Source organism: Scophthalmus maximus, chromosome 21 (genome assembly GCF_022379125.1).
Source record: "Scophthalmus maximus strain ysfricsl-2021 chromosome 21, ASM2237912v1, whole genome shotgun sequence".
NCBI lineage: Eukaryota > Metazoa > Chordata > Actinopteri > Pleuronectiformes > Scophthalmidae > Scophthalmus > Scophthalmus maximus.
Window position 1 is genome coordinate 2,515,847 of NC_061535.1, and position 24,664 is coordinate 2,540,510.

A 24,664-nucleotide genomic window follows, 5' to 3' on the forward strand; every position below is an offset into this window, starting at 1 on the left:
AGTCAAGCAGGGAAACAACATTATTCTTTTCCCCATGTTTTAATTCTTTGGAGAGTAACATGATGAAAGCACTGAACAAACAGAGTGCCAAGAGTCCTACGCTTACACATTCACACAGCACAGTTCACGGGCACAGAACGGCATGAGACACAACCATGAAAAAAGAAATGAAAAAAAAAGAAAGAACAAAGCCTTCAGGTCAAAAAGCTGGCAATAAATAGACTGATATTATTAAATTTATATTCAATACTCTTCTGTACAGATGGTCTGTGAATTACAATACATCAACCGAACAAGCCTCTTCGGGCAGAGCGATACGGCTACACGGGCAGAAATCATGTAAAGGGTAGAAAGGAAGAAACAAAAAGGGGAAGATGTCACTTCATTCATACACACATCAAATCCACGCACACACACGCGCATGATCAATGACCAGGCAGAGGATCCAGAGTAGGCCGATATGAGGCAACAAATAATTATGAATACAGTACATCTTTCTCTTGTACCTCCACACGAAGTTGTCCGCACACTCACACTATCACCCACAGGGGAGCACAGGGGGAGTAACACAGGTTCCGGGAATTACGAGGAGGTGGAATGTGATTCTGCAGTGGAGGGGTCAGAGATGAAAACTGGAGGAGGAGGTTGCGAGAGACGGGGGGACTCTACTCCTCCAACGTACGGAAGGAATTCTGCATGTCCTCCAGCAGCTGAGCGTAGTCGGCCTTAATCTTCGCCTCGCCCTCCTTCACTGGGTCCTGCACAGACACACGGGAAGACATTCTTAAGAGCGCGAACAGAAAAAGAAAATGCCTGAGCAGAATGTTTTTGCGTTATGTGTGACCTACACTCTCATGGTGCTGTACATATATCAGGTCGTCGCATTAGTGGCTTTTCAATACACTCCCTTCCTCCTGGGACGATATTCGTAATGACTTGAAATTGTCAGAGCTGATTAGATTGGGTTTTTGCTTTTAACTATTTTGTTGCTTCGGAAACCCATACCAATTATGCATCTTTTATTCTTTTGTAGCATCAGAGCGGGTCTCTCTTTATGATTTATAACATCAGATATATACGCACGCACGCACACACACACACCTTGAATTTCATGGAGCTGATCCTGTAGAGGATTTCCCCCATGTGCTCCCTGATCATGGCCCAGGTGATCTTGTTGTCGCTCTGAGCCGTGGTCTCCACTGCGTGCCGCGCCATGTCGTAGAACGCAATCATGTTGGATAGGATGCCCACCGTTTTATAGAAGGGACAGAACCTGCAGAGACGGGTAAAAAGATTCAAATCTGTAATTCTGTCATGTTTTAAGCCATTAAACCTTTTAATTCTGATCAGGTTTTTTTGTGATATACCGTTACCTGTCATAAGGAGTGTAACCGTTCTGCTGCAGGAAGTCGTCTTTGATCAGTTTGGCCACTTCCAGGGTGATTTTATCCGTTTCTGCCAGTGACGCCTGTTAAAGTGGCGATCAGGTCAGCACTTTTCATTTAACCTTTATAAAAACGTCAATGTTTTCGAACAAGCGGACACACAATATATGCAAGTACGTCATATTTTTGTGCAATGTGTATCTAACAGGAAGAAAACCGAAGGGTTCAGCCAAAGATCAAACCTCTGCCACAGGCTCAATGCTGACTAACCTTTCCGACGAGCTGCACGATCTCAGCCAGGTCCTCCTCCTCCTGCAGGATCTCCTTGGACTTAGTACGCAGGGGCACGAATTCGGGGAAGTGCTTGTCGTAGTACTCGTCCAGAGCACGGGTGTATTTGCTGTAGCTGATGAGCCAGTTCACAGACGGAAAGTGCTTCCTCTGCGCCAGCTTCTTATCCAGACCCCAGAACACCTGAGAAAGGAAAACGCGGTAACTGAACTGCTGAAAGCGACTTGATCTACCTAGTTGGGAGCGACGGTGGGATCAGAGTTTGATTATTCACCTGTACAATACCAAGTGTGGCTGAAGTAACGGGGTCAGAGAAGTCACCACCAGGAGGTGAAACACTGGGAAAGAAAAAAAACATTTTCATTTCCAGTCCATAAAAACACGTGCAGAGTAATGTCTCCCTCTAGTGAAGTGAAGCTGTACTCACGCTCCTACGATACTGACGCTGCCCTCTCTCTCAGGGTTGCCCAGACACTTCACCCTGCCGGCCCGCTCATAGAAGGAGGCGAGACGGGCGCCCAGGTAGGCGGGATACCCACTGTCTGTGGGCAAACATGACAAATACCAGATTTTTATACATAACTGACAAACCTTCCGCATTATAGGTGGTAAAACAAAGAGGTAGGAGCTCCACTCTGAGACATTCAAGCATCTCAAGTATCTCCAAAGTTCACAGAGCCCTTTTAGTGACATCCTCATAAGATCCACAGAAAAAAATTCAACACTGACAGAAACTGCAAATATAAATATTTAAGAAGCACAAACTCTTTTTACTTTTATCATTAAAAAAATAGTTTAATGATTAATCGTTGCAGATTCATTTTTAGATTAGTCGATCAACTAATGGTCTAATCCTTTCAACTATAGTGAGATCACACAACCTTGTGCTGTTCGTTAGTATATTAAGCTGTAAGGAATCAGCAACAAACACAAAACTCTTCCCATTTCTTTTGACACCGATATGAGAAGTCAAAAAAGGAAATGAGTGTGTCTTTTTGGCACGAGGAGAAGATTGTGTACATTTTGGGAAACTCCCAGATTCACTGCTTCTTCGTTTTATGAATGCCGAAACTGATCACCAAAAAAAGATCTGATTCACACAAAAATTATTTTATCCAGTAAGAACTCCTGATGCCATGAGAAGAATTATAAACAAGCAAACAACAGCAGTTGCTGTGTTTCTTCCCATTGCGAGAAATTCATTACAGAAGCGTGAATCTTTATAACAAGCTCCAGGGGAATCCAAACTTACCAGCAGGCATCTCAGCCAGACGGCCGGAAATCTCCCTGAGAGCCTCTGCCCAGCGGGAGGTGGAGTCGGCCATCATGCTCACATTGTATCCCATGTCTCGGAAGTACTCCGACAGCGTGATACCTGCCAAGACAAAGTCAGTCAGTCAGTGCACATGTGGTCATGTGAGCTCATCTACAAGCAATCGCAGAACAAATGAGTCAGCCACTGTGCATGTTAAACACCTGTGTAGATGGAGGCTTCTCTGGCAGCTACAGGCATGTTGGAGGTGTTGGCTACCAGCGCTGTTCTCTTCATGATGCTCTCCGTCTTCCCATCCACCTCCATGGTCAGCTGTCGGCCGGACAACCACGACAACAACGTCCATTACCCACGAAAGTCTCTCTAAATCAGTAATATAACGGCAACCGGCGTCGCTGCTCACCTCAGGGAAGTCCCGCAGCACTTCTGACATCTCGTTACCACGTTCCCCGCAGCCCACGTAAACAATGACATCGCTGTTGGAGTACTTGGACAGGGACTGGGAGATGACGGTCTTACCGCAACCAAAGGCTCCTGGGATGGCCGTGGTTCCTCCCTGCACACATCTGCACAAAGAAATGAGGAAATTAAAAGACAAAAGGCAAAACTTCTCGAGTTAAAAGATGAAGAGGAGGATGTGGGACTGACGGGAAAAGGGCGTCCAGCACTCTCTGTCCGGTCAGCAGCGGGTGATTGGCGGGCAGCTTCTCTGTGACAGGCCGCACCTGTCTGACAGGCCACACCTGCACCATCGTGAACTTCTCCTTCACCCCCTCAAACTCCAGCTCCATGACCACGTCCTGACAGACAGGCACACACACACGACTTTAACACTTAGCAACATCTCTTGGAATAAAGCAGAGCTGCAGCTGGAGGCGCGTTGAGCTCACGTTGACGTCGTAGTTCCCAGGAGGAGCCACGTAGGTCACTGTGCCTCTGTTTTTGGGGGGCAGCATGATCTTGTGCTTGATGAGGGAGTTCTCAAACACCATACCATAGATGTCTCCGCCGGTGATGTGACTGCCAACCTAACAGTGAGAGAGGAGAAGAGACATACTCAAAAGTCTAATTCATCAAATGATTCCAGCGTGTCTGGGGAAAAAAGTGAGCAGCCACGTACCCGCAGGCTCTTGATGGGATTGAACTCCCACTTGAGGTCTCGGTTGAGGGCTCCGATGTTCACGCCCCTGGGGATGTAGATGCTCTGCGTGATGTCGTTGATGTCCTTCAGGGGTCGCTGGATGCCATCAAAGATGGACCCCATGATTCCCGGGCCCAGCTCGACGGAGAGAGGCTTCCCCGTCCGCAGCACAGGATCGCCGACGGACACGCCGGCTGTGATGCAGCTCAGGAAAATCCAGCAAACTCGGACCAGAGTCTAGAACAGTTTCTGAGAGGAACTTCGTCCTTGAATATATACTAAATAGTTCAGTCTAACGCTACAGCCCTGCAATGATATCCTACCTTCTTCTAATATGTATTCTACTCTGAATGACAAATGGGGTAAACACCTCTCAGTATAACACAGTGCCATATAACAGCAACATATATGACTATCTCTTAAACAGTTTCGATAATGATAAATTGGACATTTTAACCTTCATGAAGTGGGGATTTGTTGCAGGACTGTTCCATTGGGATGTTCGTTTAAGATAGGTGTACCTAATAAACTGGCAACTTAGCGCACAATGTATTTAATGAATAATGTAGGTTCACATCAGTTTAATATAAAACACTAGAATCAGATTAATGCGAGAAAGTGTGCAGTTCATTGTTAGTTTCAGTGTTCAGTATCAACACACACATTTGGCTTCTATTACATTCACCATTGCTCTCTCTCTCTCTTTTGTCATTTTAAGGCCCCTGACTGAATCCAGCTGTTGGCTTCAAACAAAAGCATGTTCATAAGAGCAGTGAAAAAAGGGGAGGACATTGCTCAACAGTAAGGATACACGTCTCCTCATAGACCTGGATGGTCGCCATGTCTCCCTCCAACCGGATGATCTCTCCAACCAGCTCGCTGTGGCCGACACGCACCAGCTCATACATGGCTGCTCCCGCCATGGCGGTAGCCGTCACCACTAGAAATACAGACAAGGTAGAAATCATGACGCCGAATGCATCTACACTGATATTGTTGGACAGATGTGGAATTGATATAGTTTTTTTCTTTTAAATATCCACAATTGTCCTGTCAGCTATATCATACACTAAATCATTTTTCACTGTCAAGAGATGTTGTCAACCTGGTCCAGAGACTCCATGGACATATCCAAACTCGCTCTCTCTCTCCCCATCCCTGATCTTGGGCAGCTTGGATAGGTCCATCTTCACAGCTTTGTTAGTCTAACTGTGAGGAGAGCAGAGGGGAGAAGAGACATTTACTGTTACAGCCACTTTCAACAACATGACATCTGCATTTTAATAACTTCAGATTTTATTAGCAGCCATTTAGCTGTATTGAACTGTGGTCCCCTGTCACAAAGTCTGGTTGAGAGTGTGTTTGATTACTGCTGCTGTTACAGTTCACTTCATCACACTGGCGACAATCCTATGAAAACCATGAAATCTACACACGTGGGTTAGGGGTTATGTGTTTATACACTTGCTGCTCACAAGGATAAGACATGAGACATTGAGTTGGCATCATTTTTGCCAACTCGCAAAACACAAAAATGACATGAATATAAAAAAGGGCATCATTCTTTTTTATATCCACTTAAAAATGAAATATATTATTGTAATGCATACACAAACTTCTGCCTGCCGTTTTGTTGGCAGCGCCTCCTGCAACAATGGCCACCTCAAGGAAAATACAGCAACATCACTGCTCACGTCTCCATATCTCAGCGTTGTGATCTAGGACACCCCCTCCTCCCCCTCCTCGGCAGCTGACAGACCTCAGTTCCAGTGCTACAGTCAGTCAGTGTGACGTGTCAGGCTAACATTAGAGGGGGAATCCCTCACACTGCAGCATGTTCCTCTGTTCCCCTTCACACACGTACACCGTGCTCCTTAGTAATAGCATCACTGTCTCCAACTCTAATGTCTCCATCCTATTATTCATATTTTTTTTCCATCACGTCTGCCAGACACCACGCCAACTCAATTTGCCCAACATGCAGGAGCGACACAAACACAAGCTGTCCTCAGTCGTGACAAAAACCCATCTCCACAGAGGGGCGGACTGCGGGTGCCGTTCACACACTGAAGAGCAGCCTCATCTGCAATATACTGAGACAGAGACCAAGCCAACACACTCACATCACTGAGTTTTTGCATCCCTCATTTCTCATTCTCTGTCCATCCCATCACACATCCAATACATCTGTGCACTTTTCTCGTCCTTCCCACCAATGCAGAGATCTTCCTGTTTACGCTCAGCTGATTCACCCATCTGTGCAGGAGCACAGCAGCTCCACCAACAGGTCAATGCAGTGATTACAAGTACACCTATAAGGGCTTCACTCCCTTCCCCTGGTCTATCTTTTTTTTTTTTAAGACCAAAAATCAGACCACATCCTCTTGCTTTCGAATTCGAATTATTTTTGTTTTTTAATTGATGACAAGCTGAGCGCACCTCGACTATTTACAGGTATTCTTGTAAAGTGGCGATGTCAATGTCTGCCTCGTGTTTTTTTATTTGTTTTTTTTTTAAGATCCATCAAAGAGCAGCATACAGTAGGAAGATAAGGCCCATTGTTTTAATGATTTAATTTATTCAAGATCACAGACAACTCTCTCCCCGGCTTGATTTATACAAACCATACCGATCAACTAGAAACTAGAATTACGAATAAACCTTGTTTAAAAAAAAAAACAACAATATTTTGTGACCCTAACATTACAAGATGTGTTACGTGCAGTAACGGTCAAATTGTCATGTGATACTCAGCGAGGCAACATTTCCTCATGACTCCCAGATAGACTGGTTGTCAGACATAGCACTTGATCATATGATCCTGACACATGACTAGCTGTGAGCCTCTTTAAGGAAGTGTAAAACTGGCATGGTGCAAAACTGGGAAGTACAAAATGATTTCTGTGTGGACACCACCACTGTCCTCCACAGAATAATGTGGCCAGCTAAAGATGACTTTATCCTCCAGCACTGCACCACTGACCTTAGACTTGGTGGCTAATTTGTGATGGTTGGAATTACTTTCAGTTGTCATTTACTTTCAGATTCAAAGTGAAAGAAGTGAAAGAAGGGCCAGGAGGGTTGTTAGCCAGGCAGAGAGACAGGTGGGCTGTTTGTGCATCACCTCTGCGACAGAGGATGATTCTCTCTTCAGTACCTCATCACTGAGTGTGCGTGTAAAATGCAAAGATGGGGCTAACACTAGAAAGTGGCGTTCAGGTGCACATATCTGATGTCCGAGCAAAAGGCAGGCTGAGAAATGTTACATGTATGTGAGAGGACCACCACAGAACCTCCTCGCACACCGACGTTAATTGCAGACTCCTTGGATTGCAGGTAGCCGATCGCATGAAACTCAGCTACGTTTGGTTTTTAAAAATACATACAGAGTCCAACATCCGGCCGATAGATCGTAAACAAACACGTCTGTAATTTCCACTCGGTCCCACTGAGTGTTGATTATCAAAGACGTTAGCTAACTCCGTGGGTCGTTCGCTTTTGTGAAAGAAGATAGCAGGACTTGTCTCTCGGCCTGGTTGGCATTTCGCTGGCTCCACCGTTTTGACGCAACGGGACACGACGACACGATTTCTACAACAATGCGAATGTCGGCTTGTAATATCGACATGGCGCAGCGCAGGTGGATAATAAAATAATTTTTGTATTTACCGTATGAATGTGAAGTGGTCGTCTACTTGTCGTGCCTCGGCGGAGAAACGGTGCGTGCTCCGATGCGTGACAGCAGACTGAGATCAGCTGACTTCATTCAGTCGCTCGCTCGGTGGTTTTTACTGCTGGGACCTTGTAACCGCCGCCATTTTGGATCCGCCTCCGCGAACCGCCGCAAAGATTTACCGAGTGTTGGTCATCGTTTTAAAGGGCCAACAAAAGAACAGAAAAAAAAGTCACTGAAACCAAAATTAACTTTGTGATCTTAATGGACATTATTATTAATTAGTTTGAAAGCTCATTTCCTGAACTGATCCCTTTTTAAAAAGTTGACTTATAACTCTAAAATCTAAAATCTACAAAACTAAAAATGTTCTATCATACATTTGTATAAGATAGTTGGTAAAATTGTGGTGAGATCCAAAACATATACAACCGAAACTACATTTAGGATCATTTCAGACTTCTGAACTGATGGACAGCTGAAATGTAGCTTTTAAAATAAAGGAGATGTCTGTGACTATGAATTTGTAGAAATTGTACATTCCCCAGTGCGACTATTATTCAACAGGATTCACAGCCTCTGCATTTGACCCTAATCTTGGTACCCTGCCATATAGAGGGCCCCTTGTTGAAATAGGCTTTAATATTTTAGTTTAATTTATATTCCTAAAACATTTTTGCTTTCAATAAATTATCGTGACTACACATAGATAAAGTAGTAAATACCCAGTTTTTACACCAGGTTAATACGACCATGCAGTCAGGCTATGATAATTATGATATTGTGAATCTTACATCACATAAGCTTAAGGTATTGGGTCATTTATCTCTCGCGTGGTGAATATCTTTGCAGCAGCCTTTGAGCCAAAATGAAAGTTCTATCACAAATTGCTGTGATAAAAGATTTACTCATAAAAGTGTCACTCTCCCTCTCAAAATATGATTTAAATGTTCATGTTAATGCAGAGAAATTTTCTATATCTACGAATTATAATTACTGATACATTTTTATAGTTGTATCTAGTCATGTATGTGCGTAATGGTTTATGATTTTGTTTTAATTAGTGTGATCAATATTTTCATTTTCTAAAGGCAAAGTCACCGAAATCACAAAAACTATTACATACATTAAAGCAGTGGTTGTTGTAATATGACATACATAAGTCAAATTAGAGTAGTTTTACCCTGAGTAAGGACTCACAGGCTGTGCTCCTCAAAGATTTCTTACAAGATTTCTCCCGCCTTGTTTGCTATGAATGATATGACAGATCTTAATCCCAACCATGGACCTAGCCGAGGTAACCCTAAAGTCTTACGAACACTTATTGCATAACACAACCTAATCACAGATTTTAAATGTGTTTTATATGGCTGCCTTAATTCTCTTTAGTGTAAATGTAATATACTAACCCAGAGCTGGATTACCAACTGGACAAAGCAGGCCCCCGGTCCATCGAAAGCTCCAGGTTTACTACATATAATTTGGCTCCACATAATAAGTAACATATCAGCTCTGGCGGCATCACTTTCAGCTTCTCTCCTTCAGTGTAAATTGTTCTGGAGGTTTTTACCTGGGGTAAAATTATCCACAGAGGTCTTCTCCTGTCCAAAACCAACAGACTTGGTGATTGAATCCGGTAAAATCACCAAAATACAATATAGATGCACTTCGGTGGGCACAGGACGTCTCAGAGGGGCAAGTGGCCGAGCTGATGCTAACGTTTGCTCAGCTTGTGTTTCTGATAAGTTAAGATCCACACGTCCAATGTCTAAAAACTTTAAACTGGATAAAATAGGCTATATCTTTAAAAACAACCAATATATGAAATGTGTATTGTAAATAAATGGCTTAAAACTGGACAAAAGTCAATATTGAAGTACCACTACCTTGAATCAAATAGTAGTTAGAAAGCCCTGAAAAATTCGGGATGATGTCAGAAAACACAACTCAACAAAAATGCATAACACAGGTCTAGTCGTATTTTTGACAATTTAATTAAAACTTTAATGATTGATTATATAGTCTACAAAACCTCAGAAAAATTAACTATTCACCATTGTTTTAGATTTGTACATTCAATGCAAAAAACAAATCCATTACATCTAGCTGTGTCATCTTAGATTTAATTAAAATCAATCAATTTTCGTTCAGTCGTAAATTAATCAGAGAGCACTGAAACTGCCCTGAGCCATACAGCCTGACAGACCAAACCCAGGTCCAAAAAGTCTGAAAACCAATATGCACTAGTGCTTGTGCGCATGCGGGGGTCAGAGTTGACAGTCTCCACAGTCGTGGAGGAGTGCGGCGGCTAAGCTAACTGCTACCATCGCAACTAGCTACATGTGGAGGGTAAACGGGAGGCATCCCTGACCCTAAATCTGTCAAATTTCCTCCTTTTTACCCCCAAACAACGGTTAAGTTCGGGCTAGTCGAAAATAGGGGATAATATCCGTTTACGATGAAAGGGTGAGTGTACGCCTTTGAATCGCGAATAAGTAGCCTAGCACGAGTAAAGTTTTTCATGTATTTTTTTTCCCCTTACGAGAGGAGGCGGGGAGTAGACGGCGAGGCTAGCTAGCGAGCTAGTTAGCTAGCTCGCTAAGCCGCCTTCATTTCGATGTAGGACCGAAAATACAAACGACAGCAGCGTCGCCGACGCGCTCGTGTCACGAATATTCACGTTAAGTTCGAACCGCTGCTCGGTTCGCGTAGATCGCGAACGAACAAAGCTAACAAGTTAGTTGCTACCGAGGAGCTGAGTCAGTAAAGCCAGTTTAGCTAAGCTAAATAGACAGCCCCCTGTATCCCCGATCGTGTGTGTGTGCCCGCGTCAAAGTCGACGACAGCTCGGCTGAACTTCAAGCCAACGCGGCGACGTCAGGCGACCGAATTATCAGACGTATTTCTTAGCACAGTTAGCTGGTCTTGGGTAGCTCCGTGTCAGGGGTGTGTTTGACATCACAGCCGACACCAACTTCGGAGTTTCTGGTCGCTCGCTCGGCGTAACTCGATCTGTCAAAGCGAAGCGCTCGCGGGTGATGCTCCACGTTCTGAGTGACACACTTTTGACGAAGTTTCGCGATTCTCGGGTGACACGAGTCGACTGTGTTAAATTGCTACAGTTTAGGATTTCACACACTTTCGCCGTCCGATGAGTGTGTGGACGGATGCTGGCTCTGCACATCCTCAATGAACCGCACGTGACCAACAGCTGTTATTTTGGGAAGGGAGTTGGTCCTAAAAATACCACAGTGAACCACTCGACCCGGCATAAACGGACTGTTGTGTTCGGGTTACTCCAGATTGCCTGTTGCATGTCCGGACTTGGGAGATGAATCATCAATCATTTTTGTGCCAAAATTAAAATAGTTAAAGAGAGTTCAACATTTAAAAATTTCCCCCAAATGAATCGGTTTTCAAAATAGTGCAAAGTTAATTTGGTGCTGCTTCTCTGACCCTGCAATTATTATCAATTGAAGTTATTAAGACACCTTTGCAATACATTGTTATGTTCACTCTCTTAATGCATTTTGAGTCTTGAGAATCTGCAGTAGGATTTTTGCATCCCATGGTCAGCTGTTTGACCGCTTCGCTCTTGTTCCAGTAGCCGGATCGAGCTGGGGGACGTCACGCCCCACAACATTAAGCAGCTTAAACGCCTGAACCAAGTCATCTTCCCTGTCAGCTACAACGACAAGTTCTACAAAGATGTGCTGGAAGTGGGGGAGCTTGCAAAGCTAGGTAAGAGACACGATGTAAAAAAAAATTTTTAAAATCTTTGTGATGACAGTAGGTATTAGAAAGAGAAAAATGAGCAGTGGACGCTCAAAAAAACACTGACAGTATATAAGAAAGTATTCATGGATACCTGCTTGATTACCACATGTATATATTTTCACTGACAGCAAAACCTCAAATGTCTCTGCTATGCAGTCAAGAAGTCATTGCTGTTTAGGTTATAAGACATTGGGGGCTCCTTGTCATTTCGGTGGTGCATCTGTGAAATCATTTCATTTGTCTTGCAGCATACTTCAATGACATCGCAGTGGGTGCTGTGTGCTGCAGAGTGGACCACTCTCAGAACCAGAAGAGACTGTACATCATGACACTTGGCTGTCTAGCACCCTACCGTAGACTTGGAATTGGTAAGTTGCTCTGTGTCCCCCTGGAGACACTGTAACAAACCCTTTGTGACCCAGTGTTTTGTTTTTCCCAACTTTTTTCGTTTTGTGTCTCTTTCAGGTACAAAGATGCTGAATCACGTGCTAAACATCTGTGAGAAGGATGGAACTTTTGACAACATCTACCTGTGAGTGTCTAATTGCAGAAGGAGATTTACAGATTTTTTTAAGTTTAGTAAACAAGAACAGCGGCTATCGTATATTATAGGGTAGATTGACTATTCTTTCAGTTCTCCTCTGTCCTACAACTAACCAAACTTATTTTTCCCCCCCTCGCAGTCATGTGCAGATCAGCAACGAGTCAGCCATTGACTTTTACCAGAAGTTTGGCTTTGAGATCATTGAAACAAAAAAGAATTACTACAAGAGGATAGAGCCCGCAGATGCCCATGTGCTGCAGAAGAGCCTGCGCAGCCCATGTGCACCGCCCACCGGAGAGCTTCAGAAGGGAGAGTAGGGGCACACCATGGAAAGAGCGCAGATGTGCTCGCCTCCACAGAAACAGAACTGTGACAAATGCCCCAGGGTCGACATGTTCAACACTTTCTTCAAAGGACGCTAAAAAGAGAAAACAAAATTTAAAGTTCAAAAATTGCTGCATTTACTTTGCAAAGGGGTTCCCCTTTGATTTTTTGCATATTTTATTGCTCCCCTTTCCTCGTTCAATTGACAGACAAAAACTTCAGTATCCAAAAGTGTTCCTATTGACAACGTTGCCAACTTAAGACGGTTGTAGACTTGGTGGAGGGGGAGGGTGTGGTGTTTGCAAATCATACTGTTTGTGTTTGAGTTGTTTTTATGCGGTTATTAAAGATGATGGGGACATATCTATACTGTGGAGCAAAGGAAGACAGTTGGTTTGGAAGCAGTTAAAGTGTTTGAAAGACCATCACTTGACACAAAATCCCAGCTTGGAGTGATGCTTTGAGTTGTAACGTGGAACAGTAACAACTCTTCCCTTACCACCTGAGCCCTGGGATTCATGGGAAATGATTCTGACCAGTTTGTTGACATGTTATGTCCATAGCGGAAAAAGCAGCAATGCATCCCCTCGTTACGGGACGAAAGGAAGGCTCAAAGGTTTTTCAGGTGATGGCAAAATGGTCACCACTTAACAGTTTTGAATTAACTATTTTCCAGCCTGTTAATTCCCCCTTCAACTGTTTTTGTTGTTTTTCTTTTTTACATCGAGAGGCAAAAGGTTCAGAGGTTCTCCTGGGTTTGCTACAAAGTGAAAATATTAAGGAATGAGAGAAACAAAATATTGTATTGAATGTGTACAATATCTTGTGAGGAATGTCCAAATATCAAATTGGCTGTTTTGGGAATGGATTTGGGCATTATTTTTAGCGGTATAATAAAGGTGTGTGAGGATGCGTGTCTCCAAACACATGGAGGTGTTTTGAGACATCTCGCCTTTAACACCTTCGGCACCTTATGTAGCCACCTTGCAGAAATGGTCTTCTCAAACTTCCTGCCTCTGTTGTTTCATTAGATTATGAGGCTAACAGTTTTGAAGTGTTGGTAATCCCCAGAGGAAGCTCTGATCCCTCTGCATGCGAGGAGATCTTTGTCCTCTCCACTGTAGTATAAGCATGTTTTTCCTTTCTTTGAAGAATTTTATCTTTTCTGGAGCTCTATATTGTAAGACTTTTTAACATCTAAATAAAGGAATTACTATTTGCAGTAAATGTTCTGGTAATGTTTTCACTATGGTCCGTGCACACATGGTTGGGGGAAAAAGCATTAAGTGCATAGACAGATGGTCAGCATACATGACAGGGTGCATTCTACATGGCACTGTAAACCCCGCCATGTAGTCCCTTTAACACGACCTGATTGGCCGGAGCCTCCAAAATCTGTAACGCTATTGGCTGCGAGCTCTCCCAGAGCCCGTCCCTGTTCGCACCATGTTAGGTTTACCTAGATTGTTTTGAGAGATGAGTTGAGTGGAAATTTCTTGCTAGCATCCGAACTAAAAGTTCCCGCAGAGACGGACAGTCTCCAAAATGCCGAGGCCGCAGGTCAGTGGACACCACCCTCCCGTTAGCAGCTTTAACGTCAACTGCGACGCCAAGAAATCCGCCATTAGGGTGCTCAGTAATAATGTCGATAACGGCAAGCTAGGCTAGCTTTTAGCCAGCTAGCCAACAGAGAGCTAGCTGAATAGGTTGTTGCTCAAATTGCTATTTCCTTGCAGGTTAAGTGAAGGTATAATTATGTGAACATCACGTTCTGTCGACAGTGTAAAGCATAACCGCCCCCCCGGAATTGTTTCAAGTCATCGGACAGATTGTAATTAAGCTGTAATGCAGATAAATTAGTCAGTTTCGCTGTAAAGTTCGGTTGGTCCACACCAGCTTGTTAGCATCCAGTAGTTGTAGTACGAGCTCAGTGTATCGTGAGGTCCTGTGATTACTATATCATCTACTGCTACATGAAATCATATGACAGTATGATTTCCGACTAATCGCATCTGCATGATATCCCACTGGTGTTATACAGCTGGCTGGTGTCATCATGCTACATTATAATCAATACTCTGACCGGATGCATTTATTCATTGCAGGTCTTGCACGGGAGGGATTTGAGGTCCAGCTATTAAATGTGTTGACTGGTGCCTCAACACACAAGGCAACTGTTAGGACAGGATGCCAGAGATGACTGAAACTCCGACACCTGGTCGTAAACCCAAGTAAGGATGCGATCTGCTCTTTGCTGTATGTTATCCAAGTGATCTGTACAGGAAGATATGATGAAATGTGATTATTAAAAATGTGAACTCGATTCATTTGTACAGAAAGAAGAAAAACAAAGAATCTCACAATGCAGGTAAGATATAATATCAAATAATAGGTGGTCCGTTTCCTATAACTGGGGATAATTTTAAACAAGACTGTACATTTAAGTTTTATGTTCTTCCTTATTTAGTTGAGAGACACAGAAAAGAGAAGATTAACGCTGGGATTAACCTCATCGGTGATCTTCTGCCCTGTTCCCAGGCACTTAAACAGGTAACGGACAAGCCAACATTAGATTAGTGTCTCCTTATCAGCATCGTGCTCAGGTCAAATAATTGTCTGTATATGTGACATATTTTGACATCAAATCTTTTTCATCCTCCTGTTTGTAGAGTAAAAATATGATCTTGGACCAGGCTTTCCGCTACATCACTGAGCTTAAGAAACAAAATGATACGCTGCTTCTGGACGGAGGCGACAAAGTCCAAGGTGAAGTTTAACAATTGTACACCTCACGCATAAGTTTAGATTTTCTAATTGTTTGATTCTACTTGTAAGTCATTAGAGTTTGATTATACAGTATGTGAGCTTGAAGTCATTAGTACTTGATTCATTTGTGCGTGTTTTGGCCTCTGTGCAGCGGAGGAGATCCGTCGGCTGCGGCGTCAGGTGGAGGAGCTCCGGAAAGAGAGCGCTCACTACATCGAGCTCCTCAAAGCCCATGACATTAACATTCTGGAGGACCCCACTATCCACTGGAAGGGAAAACAACGCTGTGCCAAGGTGGCAAAGGTGACCCCTACTCACCAGCTCCCAAAGGGGATTATCGTCTATTCCAATGGCAACGTAACATGCCCGGCGGGGATGGAGAATAGCCCCGGGAAACAGCCTTCAGAAACGCTAATCCTACAGCCGCCATCTGAGATCGGTGGCAGGTTAAGGGTTAATGGAGCCCTGCTGCAAGTTAATACCTCTTCTTCCACACCTGCACTTCTCCCTGGGTCGACGGTCACCCCCCCTCAGTCAGCGCCAGGCTTAAGAGTGGGGGAGCAGTGTGTGGTGGAGACACCGGTTGCAGCCCCCAACCTGCCACCCTCTGTGTCGTACATCACTCTTCAGATCCCCACGGCCACGACAGCGTTGCCCAAACAACCGCAAGCTGCCGGCTCAGCCCATACCTTTACATTAGCAGCCACCTCAGCCCAGCAGCTTGCCACTGAAAGCTCTGCTTCGCCTGTGTCAACTCTCCCCACACTTACCCAAACTGTAACCAGAGCAACAGCCTCGGAGCTTTGCTCCTGGGTCACACAGGACACCGCCATCAGGACTATAAGTTACAGTGCAGTCCCTAACAGCCAAGCCATTCTTAGGACAGGGGCAGCGGGCAGCACACAGACTACCTGGACAACACTGCAGATAGCAGGGAACACTGTACAGCCAGTTTGCCAGAATCTCTCCACCCCAGAGGTCAGTAACACGGCCCAGGCTGTTCAGCAGGTGACTCTGTGTCCAGTGAGCAACAAGCAATCTGTTCAGCCAATTCAAATACAGATGCAATCAAATGTACCCGTGCAGCAGGCACCCATTACTGCCCACATTCAAGCGCAGCCCTTTCAGAGACCATCCCAGCTACAGCCAGCCATCCTGAACCAGGCCCAGCCTCCGCCTGTCCTCGCCCCCCAACCTCAGTGTGCTGTTATCCCCCAGTCAGCCATAGTGCCCCAGCCAGCGGTGGTGGCCCACCCTGCTGTTGCGTCACAGCCCCAGCCTACTGTACTTCAACCAGGGTCATTGATTCCCAATCCCGCAACAGCCCTCATCCCTCAGCCTCAGCCAGCGCTGGTGCCACTTCTTCAGACCATGCAGGTGCTGCAGGTCAACCCAAACGGAGCCACGGCCTCGGGTGCGACAGCGCCACAGAACACTAACAACCCGAGTGTGGTCATCCTGCAGCAGGCGAGCTCTTGCCCAACGCAGTCAGTTGTGAGGGAGGAAATAACCAATCAGACACCATGTCAGCATATCGTCATCATTCAGGCACCCAACCAGGCTGCACCTGGCCCTCAGAACCCTCAGGTTGGCTTGTTGCCTGCCGCCGTGCCCTCTGCAGTACCTGTGGTGTCCACTCAAATGTCCACAACCAGCAGTTCGACGTCTGCCGCTTCTATACAGAGTGTTGGGGGGAAGCAGCTGGTGCACATCCTTCCACGTCCTGTTCAGCCTCAAATGAACCAGCCCCTTCAGGTCACCCAGTCATCCTCTTCTCCACCGGTTCCTCCGACTCCCCAAACGATCACTGTGAACGGCCAAGTGTTCGCCCTGCAGCCCATGAAGACCTCTGATAAAACAAGCTCCCAGGGTGGCCATAGTACACTGCAGCTGGTCCAGCCCACCACCACCGAGGAACCAACTACCAATGTGGCCCTCAACAGTTTAGGGGCCCTCAGCAGTCTCAACCAGAGCATCTCTCAGGGCCTCCCACTCACCATCTCTAGCCAGAACAGTGGGCAGCCTCCAGCTGCTCAGCTATCGGTGGTCCAGCAGCAGCAGCCGCTGCAACCTCCTGCTCCAGTTCCTGTCTCTGGCACTACACTTGCTCTACCTGTCCAGCAGCTACAGGTCCCTTGTTTGACCCCCGTCGCATCGGGGCTGGTGGTTAATGCCCCCAAGCCTTCAAGGAAGAGGGTTCGCACAAATTTGAATATGAAGAGAGCCGCGGCTAAAAGGGCTAAGCCTGTCAAGAAAAAAGAGCTCAGTCAGTTGCAGCCGGCTGTTGTTGTTCCAGCCAAGCCCGCGGTTTCTACGGGAGAGGGTCCCAAAGTTCAAGTTACAGTATCTCAAGGTTTACTGTCCTCAGAGGGCACCCACACTTGTACCACCGCTGCCACTACCACAGATAACAATCAAGCTGTAGGGAATGTCACTTCTACACAGAACGCAAAGAAAACCATTGTCAGTAGTTCATCTAGTGAGACAATTACACTGAGTCAATCCCACTCACAGAGCAAAAGTTTGGTCAGTGCATGTCAGAGCAATGCTGTATTCAGTCTCAATGATACCGGTGCCATGGCAACTACATTGACAACAGTCAATTCGGCATCAGTAAAGCCGCCATCGGTCAGTGCGGCTGTGGTCATACAGAGTAAACCTGCTGTCATTTCTGGCAACAACTCAACTGTGACCAAAGTCTCAGCTCCAGAGGTTAAACAGCCAACCAGTAGCACAGCGACAAGCACAACACAAACCAAGTCGGCTGCAACCACCGCCGTCTCCAGACAGAGCAGAACTGTGGTCAGCTCTGCAGGTGCCACTGACACCGGCTACACGTCCATCACTGTCTGTACTGCGTGTTTGACTCCAGTCTGCACCGGCAGCGTCACAACAACGTCACCGGTATCTTTAAATCAAGTCACCCAACCAACATCAGTTTGTCCTCCACCGAGTTCTAATGCCAAACCTCCCGCGCCCTGTAACAAACCTCAGTCTCAGCCCACCACCTCGTCCTCTGTGTCCATACCTGTGACACTCTCATTGTCCGCACCGACATATCCTGAAGCCCATAGTTCTGTTACAGCCCCGCCGACAAGTTCGGAATTCAGGAAAAGAGTCGGTGCCAGCAGAGCACCGTCACAGCAGAGTGACGTCAACATGTCCAACCCTTCCCCCTGCCATCCCACAGAGGTTAAAGCCCCTCAGGCCCCCAGAAGAGACAGAGAGACCCAGGAGGAGAAACACTCCACGGCGGCAGAGAAAGAAAGCCTGGTCGCAGCCACTTCTGACGCTCCGTCCAGAAAGGACTTTGCCCTGTCGCAACAGGTGTACACCAACCTCGATGATCAAACTTTGGAGCACCCTATGACGTCCGGCAGACAGACGGATTCTCCCATGTCCTCAGGGGCGGGTGGAGGCCGAGGCTTCTCTGTGGCATCCATGCTTCCCCAGGGACACAATATCAGTGCAGCATCTGGCTCCTTTGGAACATTTACGTTCACGTCTGAGCAGGCGGAGATGCTGGCCTTGGCCATGCTAGAACAGGAAAGCCCCGGGAGGAGGAGTGGAGGCTGCACCGGGGACAGCACTGCTTCATCAAATCCCACCACGGGCTCTTGGGAGCCCCCCAAAACCCCACCGGTGTCCACCAGTAAAGAAAGAGGGCCAACTGTACAGCAGGCTAAAGTGACCAAGCCCATGGATACAGTAACGGTTAAACCTGCTGTCCAGGTGTCTGTCAGAAGACAAGTCGGGGAGGGATCCGTCAATGGTCACAATGGAAGCAGACACCCACAAAACATCTCGTACTCCCAGTCGCAGTCCCACGCCCAGGTCCAGCCTCAGAGCTCATCCCAGAGTGGTACAGTCGCCAGCCTCAGTGTCAACAACCTGATAAGACCCAGCTCCAGTCAGAAACCCTACCCCGGCTCTCCCAGTCTGACGGGCCAACTGGGCTCCGTTCCCTCCCCTGTGGGAACCTCCGCCCACATATCCCAGGCCTCCAACAACGCTCTCTCACCCTGCTCCGGTGCAGCTCAGCTGAACGAATACACCCCCTTGAAGACCGCATTGATGAGGGCCCAGGCTGGAGCTGGCGTGGCTGAGCGACACGTGAAGATTATCTCTAAGCGGCAGGCCCAGGATGCAGTGATGCTTAACACGGGAAAGCGACCCAAGCCTTGTCCTCCATCGGCTCCCATCGTTACCCATATGGACATGAAAGCTCCGGATCACAGCCAGATGATGGTAGGACAGCTGCTGTCCACCTCCTCAGGCGTCATGACGAGGATTAATTCCGAAAGCGGAGGGCCCCTCTTCTCTACAAACTCTTTCATGAGCCCGGTTGTTCGGCCCACAGACGGCCACTGCCCTCCTCACGGGCCCCCCGAACAGAACCAGCTGGGGGTGCTTCATCTGCCCCAGGGTCACCCGCAGCATTCCGCAAACCAGCCTGGTCAACACCTGGGAGTGAATCTTTACATGAAACAGCAGCAGCAGGAGCAACAGAGACACCATCTGTATCATCTGCAGCACCACCTGACGCAGCCTGACCCTGCGCAGAGGGCGCTTCAGCAGCAGCAGCAACAAGAGCAGCAGCAGCAGCAGCAGCAGCATGTCCAGAAGAAGCGGGGACTTGTCAGAGGCAATCAGACGGGGTCAACCGCCGGCCTGCAACAAAAAACGCATCACCTGGAAAAGTCTGGAGTTCAGCAGCAACAGCAGCACTCGCATCAGCAGCAACAAACACAACATCAGCAGCACACGCAGCAGCAGCATCCGCAACAGTCACACCAACAAACGCAGCAGCATCAACAACAGCCAACGCACCAACAGTCCCATCCCCAACAGCACCAACAGCAGACACTTCAACAGCAGCCCCAGGCGCAGCATCAACAGCACCAACAACAGCAGCAGCAGTTACAGCAGCAGCAGCAGCAGCAGCAGCAGCAGCAGCAGCAGCAGCAGCAGCAGCAGAGCTCCCACTCCAGACACCAGCAGCATCTGCAGCAGCAGATCCAGCAGCAACAGCACTTTAGACACCAGGAGAAGAGCTGTGACGCCCAGGCAGCAGTAGCCAGGGCCCACCACAGCAATCACCTGGCCCAGCAGGAGCACCTCAAGGTGGGTATTGTCAAAGTGTGATGCAATCATTTAGTCAGACTAGAGGTTTATGATAATCAAACCTCTAGTTTGATTATCATCATTTATCGTCTCTATAGATTAACTGTCATTTTTAGTGTTAGTAATTAGCTTATACATTATAGAAACAAGTAATTGTGGAACCAACTAATCAACCAAAAGATCAAAAATGACAAATTTGGTCATCAGTACATTTTTCTTCAACAATTTTAACCATATCAGACATTAGCTGTTAGCATTAGCTTACTTGCAGTAACTGATTTGATTATTTTTTTGTGTGTAAATAGAAAATTGTAAATACTTAATACCTGCAACTTGTTAGGACTGTTTGATTATCATCACATGATTTAAAAAAAACAAAGATATAAAAGGGAAACTTCTTATTCTGGCTTTTTGGGGACCACTTGGGTAAATCTAATTTGGGAAATAGAAGAACTAGCTGCAGCAATCCATGAGAGAAGAATACATTCACTCTATAGAGAAACCCCTAAACCAAAAAAAAAACACCAAATGCTCGCTAAGACCTTTTTTTTGTCCTGGGCCTAATTTCACTTTTATTGTTACATCTCGTCAGTCGACAGTATTTTTAATTCATACTCTGTCTGGTTATAAATCTTTGGGAACTTCGGGAAAGAACGTCATGTTTTTGGATGAATAGAGCATGAGTCACATTTGGATTGCTTTTTGCACAATATCTGGGTTTATTGTTTTACGGCAACCCGGCTAAAAACGCACACTGATGAGGATTCTGTTTTCTGTCCCTCAGCCTGGTCAGGACCACAACGCCATGCAGAGGATGATGAGCTCCAGGACACTGGAACAGCAGCTCATCTCTCCTCCCAGCAATCCCGTGTCGCGGTCATCCGAGCTCGCCTGCGCTCCGTCGCGCCAGGAACGCCATCGCGTTTCCAGTTACTCCGCGGAGGCGCTCATTGGTAAGAGCTCCACCAGCGGTGAACAGCAACAGCGCATGGGTCTTCACCTTCAGCCGGGCCACGGCGGCACCCAGGAGCAGCCGGAACTCTGCGGTTACCTGGATACGTCGCGAGGGAAGGCCAACATTGCACACAACCCACAGAACCGCCTGCCTTCGGATCACCCGGGGTCCGCTGATGTTCAGCGGGTCTCTGAGTGTCCGCCCTTCAAGGCCATGGGTGGGGGAGGACACCAGCTCGGTGGTTTTGAGGTTCAGGTGTCCCGTGGGAGTGACATGGCGCCCAAGTCGGTGCCTCCATCTCAGAGGGGCCCTCAGGGGCAGCAGCAGGGAGGGTTCAGGATGAACGTCGGCCCTCTGGCAGACAGCAGGAACCGCGGTGGCTACAGTGGAGCTCATCCTGGTACACAAGGTGTGCAGGTTGGACCGCCGCTGCCCCGGGAGCAGGACGGTTGTCACCAGAGTTTCATGCAAAGCCTCCTGTCCCCCCACCTCCCCGAGCACAGCAATCACCAGCGAGCGGTGCAATGCTGTCCCCCAGTCAGCATGGAGTACAGCTGTGTGCCTGGAAGCTCCTCTGGCGACATACAGGCCAAGGCCTCCAGCCCCAGTGTGCCACAGAAGGCTTCGACCATGAGGCTCGGAGAGGGCAACAAGGGCCATTTATCTCAGGTTAGCAGTAACATGCACGGAGGCCCGGGTGTGCGGGCAGGTCTGCCCCACCCTCCGACCCCGCACAGCAGCTCCGAGGGGGGCCGCTCCTCAGCCCCGTCGAGACCGCCCACTGCCATTAGCCAGCACTCTCGGCACATCACTCGGGATACCCAGCCCGCCAAACTGCGACCCGGTGACAGGCCTCGATCCGGCGCTCTGAGACCCAGCAACCCCTTTGAGCCCGACGGCCACCTGTCGCTGCCCTCCGGAGGAGGGGTGCTGCTCAGCCGACCGCAGGCTGGAGGAGAGGCGCGGCGCAGCACCATCGTCCGCTTTATGGCAGACAGTGGTCAGGTTCCTAGTGAGAACAACCTGGTTCCTGATCAACACATAACGCAGAACTTTGGTTTCCCTTTTATTCCTGAGGGTGGAATGAATCCCCCTCCCATCAACGCCAACTCCACGTTCATCCCCCCAGTCAGCCAGTCCAACGCCTCCCGCACGCCCTCCCTTCTGCCCGTCGAGCCCCAAAACACTCTCCCCTCTTTCTATCCTTCCTACTCTCCAGCAGCCCACCCCAGCCTCCCCAGTGACGTCACCCTGCAATACTTCCCCAACCAGATGTTTACCAGCCCAAGTGCTGACAAAGGCAGCGCCCCTCCGCTCAACAACCGCTTCGGCTCGATCCTCTCGCCGCCCCGCCCAGTCGGTTTCGGTCAGGCGAGCTTCTCCCTGCTCCCCGACATGCCCCCGATGCCCATCGCCAACTCATCGGGAATCACGCCACACATATCCAACTTCAGCCTCACCTCGCTGTTCCCAGAGATCGCCACGGGCATGCCCACCGACGGCTCGGCCATGCCCATGTCTCCCCTGCTGTCGCTCTCCAACACCTCGTCCGCCGACTCGGGCAAACAGCCCAACCGCCCCGCCCACAACATCAGCCATATCCTGGGCCATGACGGCAGCTCCGCCGTGTGAGGAGAGCTGCTGCTGAAAAATCAGACATTTACAACAAGTGGGTGTGAAGCACCACGTGAACAGTCATGCCCATCTGGTGATGGTGGTTTTCCTCGTTTACATTGTTCAGACAATTTCAATCTCAAATATGTCCCCTGGCGTACATATGATGTTATCATTTGTAATATTTCAAAAAGAGTTATGTTAATTTTATGGGGAAATAAAGCTCTTTGTTTGAAGTGTTGGTTAAACCAACCGTTTGGTTGATTAAAAAATAAATAAATAAAATTTTGGTTTAGAACTTGTGTGACATGGTTGTATCCTGGGTCATAAAGAAAACCCTCTGCACAGTGACTTACCAATGTTATTTACTAACTTATATCAGGTTGTATTGTACAGAATCTGTTTGGTTTTTTTTCTTCCCCTAAGAGCTATTTTGTAAATACAAATGTTTCATATCGGAATTGTTAGATTATGTATGTATTTGTAAATACAAAATTGATTAATAAAGTTTATAAGAAGACCTTTGTATTTGCAGCAAACTTAGAGAATTGTGTTGTTGTTTTTCCTACTACACATGCTCCACTAGGAGGCGCTTGAATTCACTCACTTGAACCATCTTGCAATGGAATCTCACCAACCGTAACACCTACCTAGTGCTCACTACTATGTAAGTTCATGCATACTCAAAAGTCACTTCATTATTACACAAGTGCTCAGTAACCATACAGCTATCTTCACTTTGATCTTATCTGCACACCTTCTAAGTTCCATGACTACATGCTGGCATTGTTGTGACTTTTATCATCTTGCACCTGCCAAAGTCCTTGATTATAGGCCTGTCACGATAATAACGGTATCGACTTATCTTACGATACCTGAATATGAACTCAATTATTTTTATTGACCTCTAACAGCCATTGTGTCTGTACATGTGTTTGTTGACTTTAGAATGAATGTCAACAGTCAAGCAAGTCTTGCTTCTATCTATTGTCGTATGATTAATCAATTACTGGTTTGGTTTATAAAATGTATTTTAAAAGGGGGGGGGGGGTGGATTTCGTAGTATTTTTCTGTTTTCAAATTGCTTGTTTTGTCTGAGGCCTAAACTTTGGATAACATTTCTCTCAGCAGAAACTCAAATCGTGTAGGCAGTACTCACACGAGCAATGACCAATACTGCAAGCTCACATGATTCAGTATCAAAAAATGCTCTTAAAATGACGATAAAATTGTTTAAGGGAATCATTTCTGGGACAATATATACATCATGCAACAAAGTTGTTATCGTGACAGGCCTACTCGAGAACGCCAGTTCAAGGAGCTCCAGTTTGGATGTTAGAATGTCTGCCCTGTGAGGCCAGGAGCGGGTGACATTCACCTGTCAGTCAGTGAGCAGGGGAGGATTTTACCAATCTGTCATCACTAAGGTTGTCTGAGGTCATGTCAAATTACTGTATTTCATATCCTTCATATTAGGTCTACATATAATGATTCCTGATTCCATGTGTGTTTCACTTCCCAACAGTTGCTCTTTACATTTTAGTGCGGTATGAGACCCCACCTCCGTGTGAGATGGAAAGATGGAGTTGAAACCTATAAGTTAAGCACATTGTTTTAACTTAGAGTGCAAAGCACAAACATTTTCTATAAAAAGGATCCCGATGAAGCTCTGAAATATTCTTCCTATACCTTAGCCAACTGAAATACTAGTTTTTTTTGTAATATTGAGAAAATATATATATCTTTACTAGTTATTTGGTTGCCATTTTCTATTATTGTTATTTTTATTATAGAAAT

The 24,664-nt window shown here is 46.7% G+C and overlaps 3 protein-coding genes and 1 long non-coding RNA gene across 6 annotated transcripts; 3 read left to right on the forward strand and 1 right to left on the reverse strand.

The window, feature by feature from the left end:
* Positions 1 to 20: 20 nt before the first annotated feature.
* Positions 21 to 7,914, reverse strand: atp6v1ab (ATPase H+ transporting V1 subunit Ab). The gene is made up of 15 exons (XM_047329877.1): positions 7,760 to 7,914; positions 5,196 to 5,299; positions 4,902 to 5,030; positions 4,070 to 4,284; positions 3,840 to 3,977; positions 3,598 to 3,749; positions 3,353 to 3,515; positions 3,153 to 3,261; positions 2,929 to 3,051; positions 2,104 to 2,218; positions 1,951 to 2,014; positions 1,656 to 1,859; positions 1,374 to 1,468; positions 1,102 to 1,273; positions 21 to 758 (listed from the first exon to the last, which is right to left on the reverse strand). The coding sequence occupies exons 2-15, from the start codon at positions 5,275 to 5,277 to the stop codon at positions 666 to 668; spliced, it is 1,854 nt and encodes a 617-aa protein (XP_047185833.1). The 5' UTR covers positions 5,278 to 5,299; positions 7,760 to 7,914; the 3' UTR covers positions 21 to 665.
* LOC118290897 lies at positions 1,351 to 6,305 on the forward strand. Of its 2 annotated transcripts, XR_004786501.2 has the most exons (6): positions 1,351 to 1,487; positions 1,594 to 1,877; positions 2,138 to 2,198; positions 4,809 to 5,047; positions 5,731 to 5,867; positions 6,042 to 6,305. It is a non-coding gene; the product is annotated as an uncharacterized LOC118290897 (long non-coding RNA). The 2 variants fall into 2 exon arrangements; XR_004786500.2 differs by having other exon boundaries at positions 5,731 to 6,305.
* A 2,108-nt stretch (positions 7,915 to 10,022) lies between the features above and the next one.
* On the forward strand, positions 10,023 to 13,635 carry naa50 (N-alpha-acetyltransferase 50, NatE catalytic subunit). Of its 2 annotated transcripts, none has more exons than XM_035618629.2 (5): positions 10,023 to 10,229; positions 11,371 to 11,504; positions 11,789 to 11,908; positions 12,006 to 12,072; positions 12,224 to 13,635. In XM_035618629.2, exons 1-5 carry the CDS (start codon positions 10,222 to 10,224, stop codon positions 12,399 to 12,401), a joined length of 507 nt encoding a protein of 168 aa, XP_035474522.1. In that variant the 5' UTR covers positions 10,023 to 10,221; the 3' UTR covers positions 12,402 to 13,635. The 2 variants fall into 2 exon arrangements, with proteins under 2 accessions (XP_035474522.1, XP_035474521.1); XM_035618628.2 differs by having other exon boundaries at positions 10,024 to 10,229; positions 11,368 to 11,504.
* Positions 13,636 to 13,856: 221 nt separating this feature from the next.
* LOC118291215 (basic helix-loop-helix domain-containing protein USF3) lies at positions 13,857 to 23,410 on the forward strand. The gene is made up of 7 exons (XM_047329866.1): positions 13,857 to 13,968; positions 14,514 to 14,639; positions 14,745 to 14,776; positions 14,876 to 14,958; positions 15,078 to 15,174; positions 15,326 to 20,298; positions 21,083 to 23,410. The coding sequence occupies exons 2-7, from the start codon at positions 14,596 to 14,598 to the stop codon at positions 22,883 to 22,885; spliced, it is 7,032 nt and encodes a 2,343-aa protein (XP_047185822.1). The 5' UTR covers positions 13,857 to 13,968; positions 14,514 to 14,595; the 3' UTR covers positions 22,886 to 23,410.
* Positions 23,411 to 24,664: the final 1,254 nt, after the last annotated feature.